The 20,644-nt window shown below is 43.6% G+C and overlaps 1 protein-coding gene across 1 annotated transcript in view; it reads left to right on the top strand.

Annotated features, from left to right (window-relative positions):
- Nucleotides 1-20,644, top strand: part of AUTS2 (activator of transcription and developmental regulator AUTS2) — a 767,477-nt gene that overhangs the window by 338,701 nt on the left and 408,132 nt on the right. The window contains exons 3-4 of the mRNA XM_041484937.1: nt 5,181-5,282; nt 13,818-13,853. Of these exons, the coding sequence (XP_041340871.1) occupies nt 5,181-5,282; nt 13,818-13,853 (138 nt within the window). The remainder of the gene's footprint in view (nt 1-5,180; nt 5,283-13,817; nt 13,854-20,644) is intronic.

Here is a 20,644-nt window from a genome sequence, read left to right as displayed (position 1 = left end):
CTCCCTGGCCTTTGGAGCAGCTTGCACTCATCAGCAGCCCCTGATCTGCCTGTGTTTCTGCCTGGATCTGTGTGTGCCTCGCTGAGGAAAAGGCTGTGCTTGCCAGAAGTGACAAAAGTTCCTATTCTTGAGTCCTGTTCCATGCTGGGAAAAGGCCAGAGAGCAAATGGAGGCAGTGGAGATGTGTGTGTGCTGTGCCCTGCTCAGGACAAACTCCTGCCATGAGCCATGAGTGGGACTGGGCTGTGCCTGTCCAGGATTTTGGGGTTGGGAAGCATTCCTAATGGAACATGTTGGAGTCAGTTGAGCTCAACTGGGGAATTCACTCACCCAGGTGTGAGCTGGGACTGCCTCACTCTTGCAAAAGCTGTTTAAATAGAGGATGACAGGCAGAAGAGTAAGTGGAATTCTCCTCCCCACAGCAGGGTTCTGCCATCTCTCAGGGAGCTGGTGTCCCCTTCCTTTAGGACTCTGCTAAAGGCTCAGCTTGCTGGCTGTGCTCTAACAGAGAGAGGTGTTAGTATTCGTAACTTTAAAGTATAATGTAGTGAAATAATCCTTTAATTCCATATGGCATAGAAGCTCAGGCACCTCGAAACTATACTATAGATTTACCGCTGACAAATGGTGTGGGGTTTTTAAATGAAAATATATTTGAAAATAAAAAAGCTCAGGAGAGCCACATTAGGGTGTTTTTGACATGATGTATAAGCTCTGTGAAAAAAGCTTTTTCCAAATTCTCAGTGGGTTTATTTATTTTGATTCTTGTTTATGTGCTACAATGGAATTATCTAAAGTGGCTTTGGGATCCAGCACAGCCAGCTGTGGTCCCAAGAGGATGATGCTCCCTGGAGTCTGGGGCTCAGCTGCCCTTCCATCCACACCTCTTAACGTGATCAACTCTGTCCTTCCTTCTTTTCCTGGCTGAGAGAAAAGGCCACAGAGAGCCCTGCTGCCATGGATTACCCTCAGGAGTGGTTTATGGCTTCTGTCCCCTCCTCTCATGTCACAGAAATGTCTGGCTGGAACAGCAGCTCTGGCACTGTTGCTCTGGGTCTGTCCTACTCCTAACCTGAGAGTTTAGCTCTGCTTTACTCTAAAACACTGAGTGGCAGAAGGAGAACAGCAGAGCTGCTTTCCCTGGACACAGATGAATATTCAGTTTGCACTTTCACTGTCACAAAGTAGGGCTGAGTGTTTCCCTGCTGCAAAAATAGTTCTGTTAGATTCCAAGTCACCTGAAAATCTCTCCGTGGGCTGACAGAAGAGTTCCTGTTAGCACTTGCTGTGACAGCAGTTTTATGTTGATGTTTCTGCATCTATTTTGGTTTATTCATAATTTCTGGATGGTTTCTGTGTGACCTTCAGGCCTGAGCAAGTCTCTCTTTCTTCATCAAATGGTCCCTCTTGGTGTTCCATATCTTGTGCCTCTCCTCTCTGTGCTCTCAGTGTCTCTCTCCCTGCCTGGGTCTTTCATGCCAGTCTCCAGCTTTGCCTCCACTCCTCATCACTCTGCAGGGCAGCAGAGCTGTGACTGAAGTTTTGTGACTCAGTGCTCCAAACCACATTGTGGCTGAGGCCAAACTCCCCCAGCCCCTCTCACACCCCTCCTCAGCAGGGCCAAGGAGGGAAGAATGAGCTTGTGAGGTAAAGGCAAGGAAGTCACCCATTATTGTCATTGTCAAAACAGTCTCCACTTGGGGGAAAAAAAATTTATTGTCCATAAAAATAGATTTGAGTTGTCAAAACAACAACAAAAATTGCAATGCCACCCTGTGCCCCCCAGCTCAGCTTCCTTCCTCCATCCCTGGCTGTGGTGCTATGGAATCCACCATCAGCCACTGGAGAAACTGCCCTGATAGAAAAATCCTCCCAACAGTCCAGTTTTGGAGAGCTGGGAATACCTATTCCCCTCATTGTTTTTGGCAGGGGTGGTGAAGAATCAGAAATAAAACCTTCTGCTGAGCCCCAGCCCAGCCCTCAGCCAGAAACCACCCTTCCGAATCTGCTTTTTGGGCTTTCCCTTTAATAGAAATATAGTTATGACTTTATGCAGTTCTGCTTGACTTCTGGTGTCCTCCAACAGATTCAAAGGCATTACAAACTAACAGGTTCTGTAGTACAGTGAAAGATTTCAAAAAATGCAATGCTAAGGATGACCAAAAACTAGAGAAGTTTTGGAGCTGTGGGTGTGCCCCAGGATTGAGTCCTGTGTTGTTCAGCCTGGGCAAGTGGTCTCGAGGTGCTTGTTTTGCATGTACCCCATCTCTGTCTAGGGGAGTCCCTGAGACTGCACATATTCCTTGTGAGTCAGAGACACTGAGTTTTTAGGGTTTTGGGCTTTCAGTCAAGAAAATGTCTGTATTTCCTCTTTGTGAGACCCTTTAGATGGATCCCTTCATGGATAAATTCATTCCCGCTGTGCAGTGAAAGCACAGAGTCAAACACACTTTTTGTAAAACCTTTTTCACTCCTTGCCTGGTGCAAATTAGAAGTTTAATGCTGTGTTAATGTGGGAAGTTCCTCAGTGAGACCTTTGTAGAATCACAGAATCACCTGAGTGGGAAGGGACCGCCAGGGATCACCCAGTCCAGCTCCCAGCCCTGCACAGACAGGCATAATGGGATTTTCACGCTGATGCTGCTGTTTGCATGGGGTACCCTGCTAGAAACAACAGAGGAGCAAGAGCTGTCAACATTGCACTTCAATTTTTTTTCCAAGGAAAGTTGCATTTCCATGGGGGAACTGATTTTGGTGTTCCAGTGTGGCGCAGGTGATGAAGCAGATGCACACAGTGTAACTAAAGATCCACTCTGTTATCTGTGGGCCCTTTGAGCAGCACTGTGTTGTTTCAGCATTGTTTTTAGCAGTTGAATCTGTGCAAATAGATTGAGATTAAATGACCCATGGCCTGTCCACATTAAGTGTTCTCATGTGGGTTTGAGTGTAACTTTAGGTTCTTAAGAGAAGACAACAGGCACATTTCCATGCTTTACTTTTTTAATTTAATGCAGATTGATGGGTTCTGGAATAAAATGTAAACCCTCAACAGTTTGGCACATGGAGAAACTCAACTTGGAAAAAAAGAAAGGAAAATATGGAAAGCTTATAAATCTTAACTTGGACTTATTTCTGAGTTTGCTGTCTAGTCCCTGCAGTTCACTTTTTTTTTTTTTTTTTTTTCTACAGAGTTTTCAGGTTCAGATGTCTTCATCACGTTCTCTTACTCCTTGTAAATTGTGTCTAGAAAATTGACACCTGCTGGGTTTTTCTTCTCTTCTCTGTAAATAGCTGGAATTCGTGATGTAGAAGAATTATAAAACTGGGCTGTTATTATTAGTTAGCAAATAACTAATGTGTGAAGATTGCGTACAAACTAAATTTAGGTTCTAGAAATAAAATCTGAGACTGGAAAAAAATTCTTAACACCCCACTTGCAATAAGAGTTTTCCATCATTGGGCGGACGTTGACAAAAGACCAAGTCAGGGAAACTTGATCCATTTTCCTTTGGGTGGTTAAATGTTAAACTTGGGACCATAAAATTACAGGACACAGAGGTCCTAGATAAGATCAGTGAGTTATATATGAAGTGTAAGACTTCTTGAATTCGTTATCCTCCCCTCTGCCTCCAAGAGCTGCTCCCAAGATCTCTTAGATCTAACCGATAAACCGTTCCATTGGAAATAAAAATCATTTTACTGGAAATGTTCTGGCTGAGCTGTGGAATATTTAGTTTATTTATTGAATTGTAAGTGTCTGATAAATAGCTCTGGTGCTTCTGCTACATTTTCTTTGGGCTGAGAGTTTGCCTGTGCCATTTTTTGCCGTTGTGCTCATGCATTGCAGCTCAGCTGTGCATTGGAACTTTTAGTTTCATGGACTTTATGTCCTTATTTTGATCTGACTGATAGAGAGCACCCAAAGCTTCCCTTTACTGGTGAGGGGAGTAAGGGATTAAGGAGAAGTGGCACACAAATACCAAACTTGCAGATGCAGTTTACTCTGGCTGTGGTAGAGAGAAAGTGATAACCTGTGGGTGAGGATGCTTTTTGTGCTCCTTCAGTGACCCTGGGAGTTAGCAGGAGTTGTTTGGTGTTTGTTATATGGATATTGATAAGTGTACTAGATCTCTCATGAAATATTCCATTAGGTTCCTCATGAAGTATTTTCTCTGCATTTAACTCTGCTTCCAGTGCATGATTTTAAGTCTAAATTTCTGAAAGAGACTTCTTGCCAGTATTAACCACCAGAGTTAGTTCAAACAAAGCATCAGCAAGGCTAAAAGAAAATTGTAATACATTCAAGCAAAATATAGGGAAGGATATTTTAAGACAAAGGTGTGCATTTTCAGCATTGCAGTGGATGTGGATCATATCTTCCTCTTGCTCTCTAGGTGAACATGTGCTCGTGGACATGTGTAATGGGTGTCTGTGGTGAATGTTTCTCTCAGTACACTGCTGTGTAATGTGGTGACCTGAACAGTCCAAAGTGTAAGAGAAAGCAGATGTGTTCTCAATTGTAATGAAAATGTAGTTTAGGGGTTTTTGTAGGGTTTTTTTGTTACAATGCCAGTAAAGTTCATTAAAGCTGGTTTGAAAAACAAAAGCAGTTTGATACCTATTAAGTAGATCCTGTTGTTTTATGAGCATTGAGGTTTGATTGTCGGAAATTGTTTAGAGTGCCAGGCAGTGTGGTTCAGGGCTAATCCAGCAAAAGAAAGGCTTCTCTGGAGTGGTGACCTCCTCTTCCCCTGGGGAGACTCCCATTGATCTCAGGTGCTCAATGCTCTTGTGCTGTAATGAGGGAGGAACTGATGCTGTGAGTGCTGCACTGTGATGGAAACCAAAAGCTTCATCCATGGCAGAAATACCTTGAGAAGTCTGAAAGTTTCCCAGAGGAAGGTCTCAAACTGTGATTTCTTTGGGACACAAGTGTTGCCTCCTCCTGCCTGCAGCAGCTGCAGCTCCCACAGGGGCCGTGGTGTCCAGGGCTGTCCGTGGTGTCCAGGGCTGTCCGTGGTGTCCCTGGGGCTGTGCCCTGGCACAGGGACACGCTGCACTGGCACTGCCACCGAGCCATGCTGCTGCTGGGGCCTGGGAGGGATAAAGGACAGTGGGACAGGGGCACTCACCTGAACCAGGCTCAACTCTTGCTCTCTTTGTGTTTTCTCTCTGTGCAGCTCAAGCCAGGCCAGAACAGCTGCCGAGACAGTGACAGCGAGAGCGCCAGCGGCGAGTCCAAGGGCTTCCAGCGCAGCAGCTCCCGGGAGAGGCTCAGCGACGTAAGTGCAGCTCCTGCGGCTCAGCAGCTCGGGGATTGGGTTTCTGGGATGGCTCATTGCTAAAATCTCCTTCCCTTTGGGCATTCAGGTGAGACAAGGGGGTCAGAACATTAACTTAGGGTAGGAAGAGATCCTGCATGCACCCGGCGCTGAATAAAGATGCACACCTACTTTACAACTCCTAGGAGGTGTGGGGTTTTCCACAAGTCACAGAGAGGAAAAGGACATTTAAAGTGTCTCCTGCCTGGGTTCAGTAAACTTCTTAAAGATTGATACAATGTCTTTGTGTGTGCAAACACTCGGCTGTTTGGAAACAGTTGAAGGCCATTTAATGAAGTTAAGATGTTCTGCATAGTTGAGAAGTGAGTAACATTTTTACCCCAAGTGCTGGAGGAAAAGAATGTATTTCTTTGGGCTACATACTGTCTTTATGAGAAGTATTTGAGTGTCTAGAGGGACTCAGTTATGTATAATGAATTGATATAACATGGCCAACAATAGCATAAGCTCTGCCTTTGTTGCTCTACCTAAAGTGCTGTGGAGGGGCCTGAGATGGCAGCCCTGTGGAGAGTGTTTTTCTCCATGGGAGAATGCTGGTCATTCACCAGTGACTCGCATGAGTTGTTCTGACAGAGCAATGACTACAGAAATCTTTCTGTTGCTGCAATTAGATTACTATTTATTATGTGTACCATCACAATCCTTGAGTGTTTTATTCATGGCTCTGTGTCCTCTGTGCCACATGCTTTACAACTCAGAATATAAAGAAAGCCCTGTCCCAATAGAGTGTCTAAATTGGGGATTTTGTAGGTCAGATCCTTTGCTGGTAAAAGCATGGATAGCTACATCAGTCAACCAAATTTGTACCAGCCAGCAATCTGGCCCTACTTTTAACTAACCCACATTTTGGAAATGGGGATTTTATCGATAGCATGTCTGTGTAGATTTGGATGACAGATACCAGATGGTGTCCTCTATAGGCCAATCCAATAAAACTGAACTGAGCAGGCATTAAAAGAAATACCTTTGTAAAGGATACATTTCGTTGTGCAAATTTAAGCCTGAAGGCACACAGCTAGCAATTTTTGCTGAATTGTGCATATCACTGGAACAGATGCCTGATTTTTTTTTTCTTCTGTGAAAGTGTGAAATCTGTAGCACTCTCTCTCCACATCCCTTTGTCACATTATTTTAGAGGTCCATTTCTTTCCCAGAGCCAGCCTTTATGGGTTACATTCAGCTAAACACTTCAGAGCTTGCCCTTCATAGCTGTCAGCTGAGGTCATTCTCAGGGCTGTGAGATCTCTTTGGAAGAGGAGACTGAAACCAGAGAAGGTAGTAAGGAAATGCTCTGTACAGGTAGCAGTGGAAGGCAGCTGGATGTCAGCCTGTCGCCATCATCATCCTGGCTTGTCTGAGCCCTGTGGCAGCTGGGAAACCACTGCAACCAACTTCACAATTACACAGCACCTTCAGCAAAAAATTTCACAGCTCCTTACAAACATGGATTTAATTTAGCTTTGTCGTTCCCTTGCAATGTACTGTGTGGAGAGCTCTGAGGTTTATTGGGCTTCTCAGCAGCTCACAGCATTGCACTGCCAGACCTGGCAGTGAGAGCAGAGTCCTGGGTCCCCTTCCACCCATCAAATCCAGTTTTTCTCTGATGTTTTTACAATACTTTTCCTTTGTCTCGGTGCTGTGGCAAATTAAAAGGAAGTAGAGAGCAAATACAACTTCCCTAGTGCACCCAAGAGAGGACAGAGGGATTCACAGGTTGCTCAAAAGAAACGTTATGTAAATATATGTGGAGATGTATATTTTAAAGTGTTATGCATAATTTATGTTTTGCTTAATAAGGAAAGTTCCTTTGCTTTGATAATTCATTGCAATACAAGCGTGTCTCTCTGGTCTGGCATTACCAGTTCAGCTGAGACTTAAAAAACACGCACGAGACAGCTCTCACTGTGCCTGGTCTGTGGTGGCCCTTCCCAGGCTCCTTCAGAGCAGTACTTCCCACGGCCCCCTCCCAAAGTCAGCTCAGAGCTGTCCCTCCCATTGCCCCAAACTCTGTTCAGAGCTGTCCATCCCATTGTTCCCCTCCCAAACTCAGTTCAGAGCTGTCCATCCCACTGCCCTCTCCCAAAATCAGCGCAGAGCTGTCCATCCCATTACCCCCCTCGCAAAGTCAGTTCAGAGCTGTCCATCCCATTGCCCCAAAGTCAGTTCAGAGCTGTCCATCCCATCATTCCCCTCCCAAAGTCAGTGCAGAGCTGTCCATCCCAATGCTCCAAAGTCAGTTCACAGCTGTCCATCCCATTCCCCCCTCTCCTAAAGCCAGTTCAGAGCTGTCCATCCCATTGTTCCCCTCTCCCAAAGTCAGACACCCTGTGTGCTGAAATGACAGCACCTTCCCAATGTTTATTTTGAATAATAGTTTTTGAAGAACTCAGATGTCTAATGAGACCCACTATTTACTGTCCAGAAAAAGCCACAGACAACAGTGTAAGTTTTTCTCTGAAGCTTTGCTTCTGTTTTTACAGCCATTTTCCCAGAAAAAAATATACAAAAAGTGTACCCAACAGAAGATAGAACAAAAAATATAAAACATTGCAGGCATATTCATCCTGAGGTCAGAAATCAAATTTTGGCCATGAAATATAATAAATCTCCACTATTGTCACCTGGCAGCACTGTAAGGCTAGGCATGGCTCCTGTATGGAAATGTGGCTAATGACTGAAGTGCATGTTCTCCAGGTGGATGATCCATTTTCCCATCCCCAGTTTGAGCAGGCTGGTGAAACAGGAATATTGGAGCTTCACAGGCCTTCCTGCAGGGCCTGGTGAGAGCTCAGTGACAGATGCAGAATGAGGGAGAGGGGATAATGAACACCCAGTTGCAAACTGACATGTCAGTGGCTTCATTCCCTCTCCTGTCAGGGATCTTTCAACTTTGCCTGTTGTAAATGTACCTGCAGTCCTTGGATAATGCAGAGTGATGCAAAGTGTGTTTACAAGGAGTGACTCCTTTCCAGGCTAATGAGATCCAAGCAGGTAATTTGCAGCGTTTGTGAGAGGTGGGCAAAAATGAAAAGAAGATAATTCAATGAAAAGACCATGTTAAGCAGGAGATTTTTCTCATAATGAGGCTTGAAATAGCATCAGACAGTAGGAAGGGGAATATCCTCTGTTCTTGTCAGATGCAATGCAGTGAGACTGATTTCTGTCAACTCCTCTCTTTGTCCTCGCCTGCACACGTGTGCACACACCCACCCCTCTGTGAAAGAACATAATTAGCAGAGAATTTGACCTCTGCTAGATTAGGGATAATGATTGCTCAAATGCTCCAGTGCAAGCAGTGCCCTGATCCAGCTCCCCCTCTGAATTTCATAAACCCATGGCTCTCTGCCTTTCTCCCCTGTATAGGTTTTTTTTAGGAATGACAACTTGTTTTTTCCTTTATGGGCAGAGGTAGCTCCAGGGGCCTAAAAGAGAAATTGGAGAGCTGCTCCTCCTTTATATATAGGGTGCTGTAGTCAGTTTAATCTCATCAAAATCTTGCCAGTAGTAGAATTCATTTTGTTGAGATCTTGCTTGGAGACAAGATGGCAGCGCTTTCTCTTTTGCTCAGCTTGGAGCTCAGTCAACTTCTTTTCCTTATCTTCCTGTATGTATTTATTTTTAATTGAGTCTTCCCTCTTTGGAATACATTTTTGTAATGTTTTACAAAACAGCCAGGAGATTTACCTGAGGAAAACATGAGAATTACAGCTGACTGGGATGGTGAATGCACCAAGTATTCAGGGGTTCAGCCACCTCTTTGCTAATCAAAAATCAAACCACTTTGGAACACACTGCTGAATTCCTGAGATCAGGGGTTCAGCCACCTCTTTGCTAATCAAAAATCAAACCACCTGATTTCTTTGGAACACACTGCTGAATTCCTGATCTACCTGATCTCAGCCCTGCCTGCTGCCTCTGGTGTTGGTTGCAGGCTTTCAGTGAAGGGATGAACAGCAAAAGCCTCTCCCCATGGTCACTGGATGGGATTCAGCACCTCATCACCTCTTGCTGCAGTTGGCACCTTTCTGTCTGGAATGTTTTTCCAGTTCCTGCACAGAGTGTGGGACAGGAATATTTCCATTTGTCCCTACATTAAAGGTCTTCTCTTGGGCTCTCAAAAAAGCTCATCAAAGCTGCTGTACCCTTCATGAGTGCTCCCCAGCTCCCAGTGCCCTGTAGCTCCTCCTGTGCTGGGAACTTTGTGCTCGAGAGGAGCCACGGTGAGGAGGTGACAATGAGGACCAAGTCCTGAAATCCTGAAGTCCCCTTCCCACCAGGTCTGTGGCTGTTTGCTTCAGGAAGAGACATGTCTACACCCCTCCAGTAGTGTAATCTTGTGGGCAGCTTATGGTTTCAGCCCCAAATACAGGATATTTGAAATTCTTTTGTCTCCCATCCCTCTCACCTGTAGAGAGCCAAAGACAAATTGAGGGCCAGCTTTGGGTTATGTGCTCTGAAACCCTCAGTGCTGCTCCCTCTCCAGAATATCACCAGTGATCCTGGCAGTGTGTGGAGTGCAGGCACACGAGCAGAGCTGTGTCTGTGTGTGTGCCAGAGCTGCTCAGCAGCAGTGGCTGTGCTTTGTGTGCGTGTGGCTGCGAGGGTGGGGATGTGTGTGTTTGTGTGTCTAAGGTTGGGTGCTTAAATGCTTTGTTGCATTATGTTAATTCCTCGGCAGTGCAATCAAATTCATGTCGTAATTAAAGCTGTCAGTTGGAAGGCAAGCCAATCGCCAAGAAAACACAGCATAACAAATGAAGTGAAATGATTCTGCGTGTAGCTATACAATGCTTCGCCAGGCATGAAATTAAATAAGTAATTTGATGTTGACATCAGAAATTGAAATGATACCCACTGTTCCTTCATTCAGTCAGACCTGCATAAACAATAGCCAGAACAAATATGTACAACACAGTCTTTCTCCCCACCCAGCTCCCCAAGTAATGCACAATATATATGCAAAATGGGTATAACTGTGCCTTCCAAGACCTCAAGGATGTAATTTTCTTTGGTACACAATAAACTAATGCTTACACGAGGGTTACTACATTTTTGCTTCTGGGCCAAAGTTCTTTTCTTTAAGAAAGCATGGAAACAAAAAGAAACAAACCAACCAAAAAAAAAAAAAAAAAAAAAAAGCCCAGAACCCTGTCAATTTTAAGCAAGTGTATTTTGCTGATGGGCACCTGATGCAGGCTTCTGCTGGTGGTTGTGTGAATATCAAACAGTATTTCTAATGTCCTATTTTGCAAAGGGTTTCGGAAAGTGAAACCATTACCTCTATTATAGGCACACTTTATATAAGAGCTATAGAGCCAGCCAGTGCAGGATCACGACTCAGCACGGGCTTGTAAAGATGCCTGTACACTTGGTACCAAGGCTGGGCACTGGGTAGTGGGACCCTTTCGCTATTGGGAGTTCCCCAAAAGGTGAGAAGCTGTCTCCTTGCATAGCCCTCGCTTCAGCCTCTGTGCTCTGCCAACACACGGTTCACAGCACAGCTGACAGTCATTCATGCATGTGCAGCACAGTCTTTCATACTTCAATTAAATAGAGTTTGCAAACTGTACTCTCCATATGCAGCATGCAATGTGTGAAGGGCTATATTTCCATCCAGCAAACTCAAGTTCCCTGAAAATGCACAGTTGTTCAGTGAAAGTCATTTGACTGCTATGTTTCGACTGTCCTCCCATAGCCATTGCAGCATTGCTTTTGAAGGAATGAAAATATTCAGTGGGAAATATTTTGTTTGCTTATTCTTTTTTCTTCCTCTTTATTGTTTTGTTTTGATACTCTATCCTTCCAAAACTTGGAATAAAAAGCAGACAAAAATTACACACAGATGCAGAATGCAAACTTTGGAGCTTTCAGCCAGTAAAGTAAGTTTAAAAAAAACTGTGAGTGAAAGAGTGGGACTCGCTTGGCATCTGTACATAGCTGAAACAAAAGTGGTTATAACAATTGCACGTGTTGTGTTTGTGGGTAGATGTCCAGCTGAAATGAAAGGAATCTCAATGGCATGGAGCAGAGAGCAGGGTGAGTGAAGAGGGAGGCAGTGTGTGTCCTGTTGGGTGCTGAGCAGGGTGTGCTCTGTGCCAGGCTGCAGAGCTGCAGGGCCACAGGGGCTCCCAGTGCTGCCAACAGTCACAAGCCAAACTATATTAAGATGACAAAAAGCTGTTACCTTAATAAAGGTCCTCCAGGTGCAAGTATGGCAAAATGCACATGTGATACAGGACTTGGACAATTTTATAAGTTTAACAAATTAGCACACTTTAGAGAAAGTATCCAATTAGAGGAACAGTTAATTAAGTAACCCCCCCACCCCTTGATTCTGCCCTCCACTGAAGCCACCCCCAGCTTCTAGCTCCACATTTATTATGTCTACAATATATGGAAAGAATAAATCATCCTTGGTTCACTATAGAGGCAAAAAAGACTAAATAAGAGTCCAGGAAGGTGAGCTTACTGTTGTAAAACCTAAGGAAAGGGTAGGAAAAGGACTAGAGTTAAGGAGCTGTGTAACTATATAATAGTAGTCTACAGAGTTGTGAATATATGAAAAATGTATAAAAAGCAAAAATCTTTCTGGCATCCCCAAAGCAGGGTCTATGCCCACAGAGTGGCTTTGCCAGAGGGCTGTGCCCATCAGGGAGCAGGGTCAGGGCTGTGCCAGTGCCCAGGTCACTCCAGCAGGATGGTCATTCCCAGGGACAGCAGGGAGGCAGAGCTCTCAGGGACATCATCCCTGGCACCAGGGAATCTCCTGTGGGTGACAGTGGCACAAGGGAGCAGCAAGAGTGGGCACAGGAGGACTTTGGAGTGTCTTTATTTGTGTGGAGTTCCCTTGCCTTCTGATAGCCAGAGCTGTGCACTGCAGATCTGCAGTTTGGGTTCCTGTCTTAGAACAGGGGTGAAGTGACAAAAATTCTGTGTCTTCCCAATGGTCTGCCCAGGTCCCTCTGCAGGTCTGGCTGTCCCCAGGCTGTGTCAGCATGGAAAGGTAGGCTGTGCTGAGGAACAGGAGTGGGAATGGAGCTGCAGGAGGGGGAATGGAGCTCCAGGAGTGGGAACTGAGCTACAGGAGTGGGAATGGAGATACAGGAGTGGAAATGGAGATACAGGAGTGGGAATGGAGCTCCAGGAGTGGGAACTGAGTTACAGGAGTGGCAATGGAGCTCCAGGAGTGGGAACTGAGTTACAGGAGTGGGAACTGAGTTACAGGAGTGGCAATGGAGCTGCAGGAGTGGGAATGGAGCTCCAGGAGTGGGAACTGAGCTACAGGAGTGGGAATGGAGATACAGGAGTGGAAATGGAGCTGCAGTAGTGGGAATGGAGATAAAGCAGTGGCAATGGAGCTACAGGAGTTCCACACTGGTTCTCTGGCAGCCTCACTAGAGAATGCTCCCCTGCTTTTGCTGCTGTGCCCATGGGCTCTGGAGCTGGGCACTGCTGCCCCTGTAATGGAACAGCCTGACCTGGATTAGCACCAGGATCCCCCATGTCTCTGAGAGAACCTGCTGTGTAATCCCCATTGCTTAGATGAAAAACTAATGAAACAAAACCCTTTATCTCCTTAATTCCTGTGAATTAGAGGTTGTGATCATGTCCCACTTAAAAAGCATTTCATGATGCTTTTTTTTTTAAAGCATTTAAACAAATTGATTATTTTCCATGGTAGTAATATTAGTTTTAATTATTTTTATAGGTTTGAGTTTTGAAATCTATTTCACACTGTAGATATTTGCTGCTTGCTTTTTTTGTGGTTGTTGTTTCTAAATCCTTGGTTTGTCAAACAACGTGGACATCCAAATGGGAAATTGTAGTGACTGCATTCTCCAGAAAATGGTACATTGACTAAAGCAGCTTCTCTGTGCCCACGCATTCTTTACATTTCAGACTACTAATTATGTTTACAAAATGTCTCATTTTAGAAAAGCACTATGTGTGTACTAACCAGGGCCTTTCGGGAATAAATTGGCAAACAGGTCATACACTGAAAAAGTCATCCAAACCCACCGGGCTTTTTGTTTTGAAGTCAGTCTACTTTTTTTCCCTTTCTCCCCCTCCCTCGTGCCCCTTTGTGGCCATGAAGCTGAGGAGCTGGAGTCCAGGGCATTGAATGTCAGCATGTCAGGGAGGCTGGTTGATGAGTGTCTGTTTAGTCTCAGTGCAGGGCGAAATGCCATCATTAATTCATTACCCAGCTGCCTGTCAAATAAATTGGCAATTACGTCCACCGCAGACGCTTGGAATTCAGTAAATAGCACGTTACCATCTCCGAGTCGTTGAGAGATGTAAAGGGAAAAATTAAGCAACAGCGTGTTTGTTTCAGTAGCAGATGACAAGGGGCAGGACGCTGGTGCTGTGATGTGGTGATGAAAAGCTTGGAAAGGGCTGGTAATGAGCTGTGTGGATTGGAACGTGTTAAAAACCATCACTGACTTTCCACTTTGTCTTTGTGTTTTATTGCAGAGCTCAGCTCCTTCCAGCTTGGGAACAGGCTACTTTGTAAGTGTACCTCCACTTTCACCCGTGTGCCTCAGCAGCAGAGTGCTCTCACACGAAATGCCTCACACAGGACACAGGACACCCCACAGCCCCTCTGCCCAGGGGCTCAGTGCACCCTTCTCATTTCTTCCTCCTCAAATGCCCTGCAAGTAACATTTCCAACATGGTGCTCTGTGTTTTCTTGAACTAATCAGTGTCATTTTAATTACTACATACATTTTAACAGCACTTAATTTACACAATTATAGCAAATAAAATGAGCCATGGTCTCACCAGCTCTCTGATGGGAGATGGTAGGATCTTGATTCCCCCTTGCACCCGTTCCTGTTGATTCAGAGATTTTCAAGAGCACATTACAACGCTTTGCCTCATCTCCTGTGCACCACAGCCCAGAGAATGTGGCACAGTGATTTCTACCTGTTGCTTTCTAAAAAAGCCCGTGGCTCATGGACACTCTTGAAAAACACAGAAGTTATATTTATGCTAGATTTACATTTTATGTTCTGAGAAGCAGATCAGGTCCCAGCTGATTTGAAAATTGATCAATTTGCATGCACCTGTATTGATTTAACAGTCTATATTCATACCTTTCTGTTCATCCCCACATTCATCAATATACCTTTTACTTGCACAGATAAGTCTGGGAGTGAAAAAAATTTTCCATTCAATCCAATGTACTGCTTATTCTCTTCCAAGATTTATATCTAAATTGCTCATATCCTGTTTCTCTTGTAACTTATGCTGTATTCTCCAAGCACATCTTTTCTGCCTTTATAATAACAAGGAGCAGAGCGTTGTGTATGTCCAAAACCAGGTGGGTAAAATGGGAGCCTTGTCCCATAGCACTGCTCTGTGAAGTTACCAGTATAATCAAAGCCTCCAATCTTCTCATTGAACTCCGGGGAAAAGTAAACTCTATGGTATTCAATTACGTGATGGAAAAACTTGTTTGCACTCTTGTCACATTCCCAGAGAGTCATTTTCTTCTATTAGTTCATGGTGAATTTAGTCTTTTGTCACAGACGTCTGTGATCCTGTAAGAAAGTTATGGGATTAAATTGTAAACATGTGGTCTCACAAAAATTGCTTAATACCTGGAGAAATGCTGTGTCCTGCTGGATTTACATTGGACTTCTGCACAAACAGAACGTTCACACTGCTGGTGGTGAGGTATGAAAAGAGCCTCCTCAGGTGAAAAAGTTTTGTGTAGTTGTTCTAATTATACCAAGGCCTAGATCAGTGTAAGGTAAGTTGTGAAACAAAAACAAGCTGGTTTCCTTTTTTTCATCACTTGCCCTGATTTGTGTTGTGTATTTTTAAGAGGGAGGGGATGAAGGGAAAAATGATACCAAATGGCTCAACACTTACTTAGAATTAAAAGTAAACCTTGAATGTCTTTCTGTAGTCCAAATGAATTGCTTTCTTTTGTCTGGGAAAATTCCAGTCATACAGAGGTCTGTAGATGCTCTCTGGAATGGGACAGGTGTATTATGGGCTGGGGGGCTGTGCCATGGATAAATGAGCCTTGTTCTCCTTGCAGGGGAGCTGAATATGCATGGTTTGAGAGCAGTGCTCAGCTTCCTCTCTAGGCAGCAGAGGTAACAGAAGAGAAGCCATCTGCTGTTCCCTGCACCATACTGTCTGTGGGTTGGTCCACTAAAGTGAAAATCTGGAAGGTGTCAGCATCCCCTATGCTCCAACAGAAAGCTTGAAAGTTTCCAGCTCTCCTGAGCAAGGGATTCAGTAACAAGAAGAAGCCTGACATCTTCTAGGGCTGATGGATTGGCACCTTAAATCATTCCAGTTTGGGTCTGTGTAGGTGGGGGAGACATCCCTTGTTGGTGCCATTAATATATTTAACTGAGCTGTTTCTTTTCTGTCGTCACAGTATAGAGAGTATTTAACTTCCTTTTTTTCTTTCCTCACTAATAGCCAAGTAGGTAGAAAATGTGCTTCAGTTTCTATCTTAAAGTTCTTTTTACACTTACACAGTCTTTGATGAAACATGAAGGTTTTTTTCCCCTCCCTTTTCACTTTGGAAAATTGTTTTTAGGATTATCTTGCTTGTTGTTTTAAAAAAGCTCATACTCTTATTAACTTACATGGGGTAAATAAAACCCAGATGTGTTTTGTGGTACCAGACAATGCGAAAAATGCTCCAGAGTGATCCAATTAGCATATGTTTCTGATCAATGTAATTATTGTATTATCAATGTGCAAAGGAATATGCACTTGAATTGACTTCTTTTTTCCAAAGCTTTTAACTAGGAAAGACTGTTAGTTTTTGTGTTCGGTGTTAACCCAGAACATCAAAACAGGGGTCATTGGTCTCAAATACAGTAAAAATAACTTCTAGTTTAATAGATAAAGCTTTGGCCCTTGGAAATAATTTGGTGCATGTTGTACACTGGCCTATGAAATATTCTGTGCTGCAGCTCACCAGAGGGAACAGAGGAACCAGGTAGGTGAAAATGGACTGATGGACACCTACTGCAAAAGGAAGCAGGTTTCATTCAGAAAGGAATGAACACTGAGGTATGGGTTAAGTAGCACATGTTTGCTGTTTAAATCAAATATTAATGAAATCTTCATGTTGCTAGCATAGAGATAATCCAGCTTGGAGTCCCCTCTGAGGACCCTGCTTGCACCCAGCACTCAGGTTTGAGGGATGGGATGGGCCATGTGTCTGCAGTGTTTGTGCATGCTACAGCAAAGCTAAAATGACTTTTAGAACCTGTTCCTCTATAGAGATCACTGAGTGTTTAAGGAACATTTATAAAGCTGACACTTCCCAGGAACACAAAATCATTCCTCCAATATCTCTATGAGAGCTCCATCCTAGTAATTCATTACGCAGTTTCAGTGGTAGTGGTGAAGGCTGGAATCTTAGCTGATTTTATACTGTAAGTAGATCAATATCTGACTGGCAGAGCTGGAGACTGAATTCTTCTGATCTTGTTGTCTCTGTGTAAGTGCTTCTGGAAGAGCAACAGGGAAAGGAAAAATGCACATGCTCTGGAGGGCATTCCCAGCCTGCTTTGGCAGTGGAGAGGGTTGGGACTCTCCATCAGGTGATTCAGCCCAACCCACACCCAGCTGGGTGATAGAGCTGCCCTGGACTGAACAAACTTTGTAAGGAGCTGCCTTCAGCAAAATGGGCCCAGTGTGAGTGGCCACTGAAGGAGAGGGGATGGTGCAAAGTTGTCAATGAGCTCTAAATTCACCTTCAAGTTTGGATTTCAGTTGGGAAAAACTCTCTTCTACTCCTTTCACAGGTGTTGGTATTTCTGTAGATTCTGTTTAGAAGACATTTTTGTTGGAATGTGTTTCACCTGTCTTGGTGCTCCTTGTCAGAGGAGACACTTTCCCATCCTTTTTGCATATTATTAAACCAATAGTCAGAAAATAGGAGATAAAAATAATTCCAATTCTCCTGGGAGCCTTTTGTGCTGGCCTGACTTCACTGCTTCCTGTGGGATCAGTCCAGTCTATGATTGGTGCATGTGAAAAAACATTTAGACATGCTGTTAATATTGGTGCACCCTAAGAAATCATAACTTAATACTTCCTGGAAGATCTCCCAGTTGTCTTTGATATTTTTTACATTGCAAATTGTCATTGTCTCTCATCAAAGACAGATTATAAAGTAGATTATATCTCATCAAGATGTCAGATTGGATAATTGGAAAGCAGTTAGAATTTTAGAAAAAAAAATCACCATATTTTTAACTTTAAAAGGAAAGCTGTTGGAATTGTGGGAGTTTTTAATGTTGTCCAGCTGTCTTGAGATTTCAGAAGGTTGAGATGTTTTAGAATACAATTAGAATTTGTATAACAGTAAAGCTTTTTCTCTTACCTAGCTTTGAAGGATGGTTTTTACTCATTTGTGTATCTTGCACACAGCCAAATTCCCATTGAAGTGGATAGAGGTTCATTGGTTTGCAACACAGAACAGAGCAGAAATCAAAACTTAAATAACTGAGTCTTTTGCTTCTAAACAACAACCTTCATTCCCAAGATTGTCAGGTTCTTTGGCAAGTGTACAGTTTCTCTGCTTTTGGCAACTTATTTCCATTTCTGTATATGTCTGCTTCTTGAGTCTTTGTTCCAGTTTCTGAGCATTTTCTGTTCCTCTTCTAATGTTTTTTGGGGCTTCTTTTTGATTGCATGTTTGTGTTATTTTCTTTTCAAATGCAGAGAGTTTGTGAATTTTTCAGAACTGGGTAGAATTTGGTAATAAGCTGGTGATGGAAATAACATTGGGAAGGCAGAAGACTCCTGTGACCCTTCTTTTCCAAACAGTGCTCTTGCTCCACCTTAAAAAAAAAAAGAAAGAAAAGCTAAAACTGTGCTTTGCACAGGGGCTGGTGACTCAGGCAAACATAAATCGTGAGCTTATTCCCCAAGGCTCTGGCTAATCAGTTGTGCTATCCAGTTTGGCCCTGAGTGGGTTGGGTTCAGCAGATGTTTGTGCAGCTCCAGCGTGCCACTGGGACACTGGCTTGTGCAATGTTGCATTACATTACTCAGAGCTCTAAAAACCCATCCCAGGGAGAATAAGGGGAGCACCAGTGGTGTTTGGTATGGATATGATGGAAAAACCAATCTCTGGCCTAGATAAGGCCAGCTATTGCTCTGTGCACTGGGAGGGATTTTCATCTGAGACATCATCCTGCAGAAGAAATGTGGAATTAGTTACAGCAGCACGTTCTGTGCTCTCAGAGAGTCCTTCAAAGAGCAGATTTTCCCTCGTTGCCTGGTCCATGTGTTTTGGCAGTGGTCCTGAGGAGCTGAGCTTTGTTCCTTGTGGTGGTCAGGTCTGTGATGCTGGGTGAGAGGCTGTGAAGAGACTCCAGGGAAGTGCAGTAGGACCCACTGGCTTCCCCAGGAGAGAACAGATCAGATCAAAAGTGTTGTTTGAAAGGAGCTCAACAAATCCAACCTGCTAAAGCTGCAGAAGGGATGCAGTCCTTTACTCCACATCATGTGCACAGTGGTGTTGGTAAATAAAAAACTGTTCTTGCAAGTAAGTTAAGTTGCTCAGTTAATTTTAGAGCTTGACTTCAGAAGCCAAAGATTTAAGTGTATTTTGCTGGTGTAAAGGTGTGTGTCCATCTGAAACACCCTGAGGTCCACAAAGGCACTGCACAGTGGCTGTTGGGACAGCACCACACCTTAAACTGTCATGTCCCCTGTGAATAGAGTTGGAAAGAGGATCCTGTTTATCCTCTCTCTGGCACTATAAATCATTGTTAACGAATCCTAATTTGCTTAGTAGGGTAATGAATGATCTCCAATTTTCTCCCTGTAATTAGTTTTACCAACTATTATTGTGAAGGGTATATTGAAATCCATTTTAACTTCACTTTAAATTCTCCATGTGCCCATTCTTTGCAGAAGTGAAGCTGACAACAGAGGTTATGAATCTTCTGATAGTAAATTCAGATTGGAGCAAAGTGGACAAGATCCCCAGTAGAAATCCCTCTGTGGGCTGTAATTACTCATTAGTGCTTGCAGCCCTCAGTGGAGTAGGTTTGGTGTGGTGCACTGAGGCCAGGAAACCTGGTGTTTCTTCATCTAAAATCTTTTAGGTGTTGTCTTTTGTTTTCCAGGAGCCATTAAAAATGCAGTTTATTCTAACTGCTGCTGTAAGGGAGACATCATCACTGCCAACTAAATACATTGCATCTAATAAAGTCTACCCCAGCTCTATTAATTTTAGCATTTATAAACCACAGTGCTGTTCCTAGGGAGAGCTGAGACTCATTAAAGAGTTTGCTAACAACATGACCAGCAAAGCAAGAAGAACAAGAGCAGCTGCATTTCCAGCATCCTGCTCATCACAATAAGAATACTTGGAGGAAACCAACAGTTTTTGGAGAAGAAAACTGTATAATTCACATATTATTAACTCAGTACTTGGGGAAAGATTAGGCAAGCAGAATAAATGACCTGGGCTGGAATTTGGTCAGGATAGGTCTCAGAAAATTTTGAGCAGAGATGGTGAAGGTTGGAGTTATTTCTACAGCCCTTCAGAATGGTATTTCCTCCAACACTGTAGAATCCTGCCCTAATGCAAGCTTGTGCTTTTTGAATAACATGCTTTGAATTTAAGATATTAATCCATATTCTTTGGATTGTGTGTGTGAAACTGTGTTGTCCAAATGTTATAGAAGGAGAGCAGGGCACCACAGCAGTTTCTTACCCAACCAGACAGAACTGAGACCAGATTTCAGACCTTCAGGTCTTTCTGGTTTGTCCTCTCATTGCTGAAACACAGATTTTCACCCTCTGTCTGAACAATGAAACTTCTTCAATAACTTTATAGTAATTTCTTTAGGACAGTCCCCAGATCCTTTAGTGATTCAGGGGATGACATCCCCAAGGAGTTGTCACTCAGGATGGAGCAGAGTGTGCTCCTTGCCCAAGCCCACTCCTTCTGGAGTTCTTGAGCAGTTCTCTGCTTTGTCTAATTAATAATTAAGTAATAATTAATAAGTATTCATTATTAATAAATACTTAAATTATTTGTGCTTTGCCTCAGTTTTGCACTTCTGTGTCTTTCCTATGTTTCTTTTTTATTTTATTTTTTAAATTTCTGGAATGGTGCTACATTTACTGCTCTTGCCTTTCTTCAGCAAATGCTTCCCTTTTCCTCCTGTTTCTGTGCATGTTCCTCACTTACCTTGTGGGAGCCACCTCTTCCCCAAGGATTACAAGTGTGATGAATGGAGATACCATAAAAAAACAGAAGGGAAAAAGGAAGGAAATAAGAGGGGTTTATGTATTTG

The sequence above is a fragment of the Pyrgilauda ruficollis genome, unplaced genomic scaffold (assembly GCF_017590135.1).
Source record: "Pyrgilauda ruficollis isolate IOZ18807 unplaced genomic scaffold, ASM1759013v1 scaffold69, whole genome shotgun sequence".
In the NCBI taxonomy this organism is placed as follows: Eukaryota; Metazoa; Chordata; class Aves; order Passeriformes; family Passeridae; genus Pyrgilauda; species Pyrgilauda ruficollis.
The sequence above is the reverse complement of the archived record's forward strand: the minus strand, read 5'-3'. Positions and strand labels throughout refer to the sequence as shown.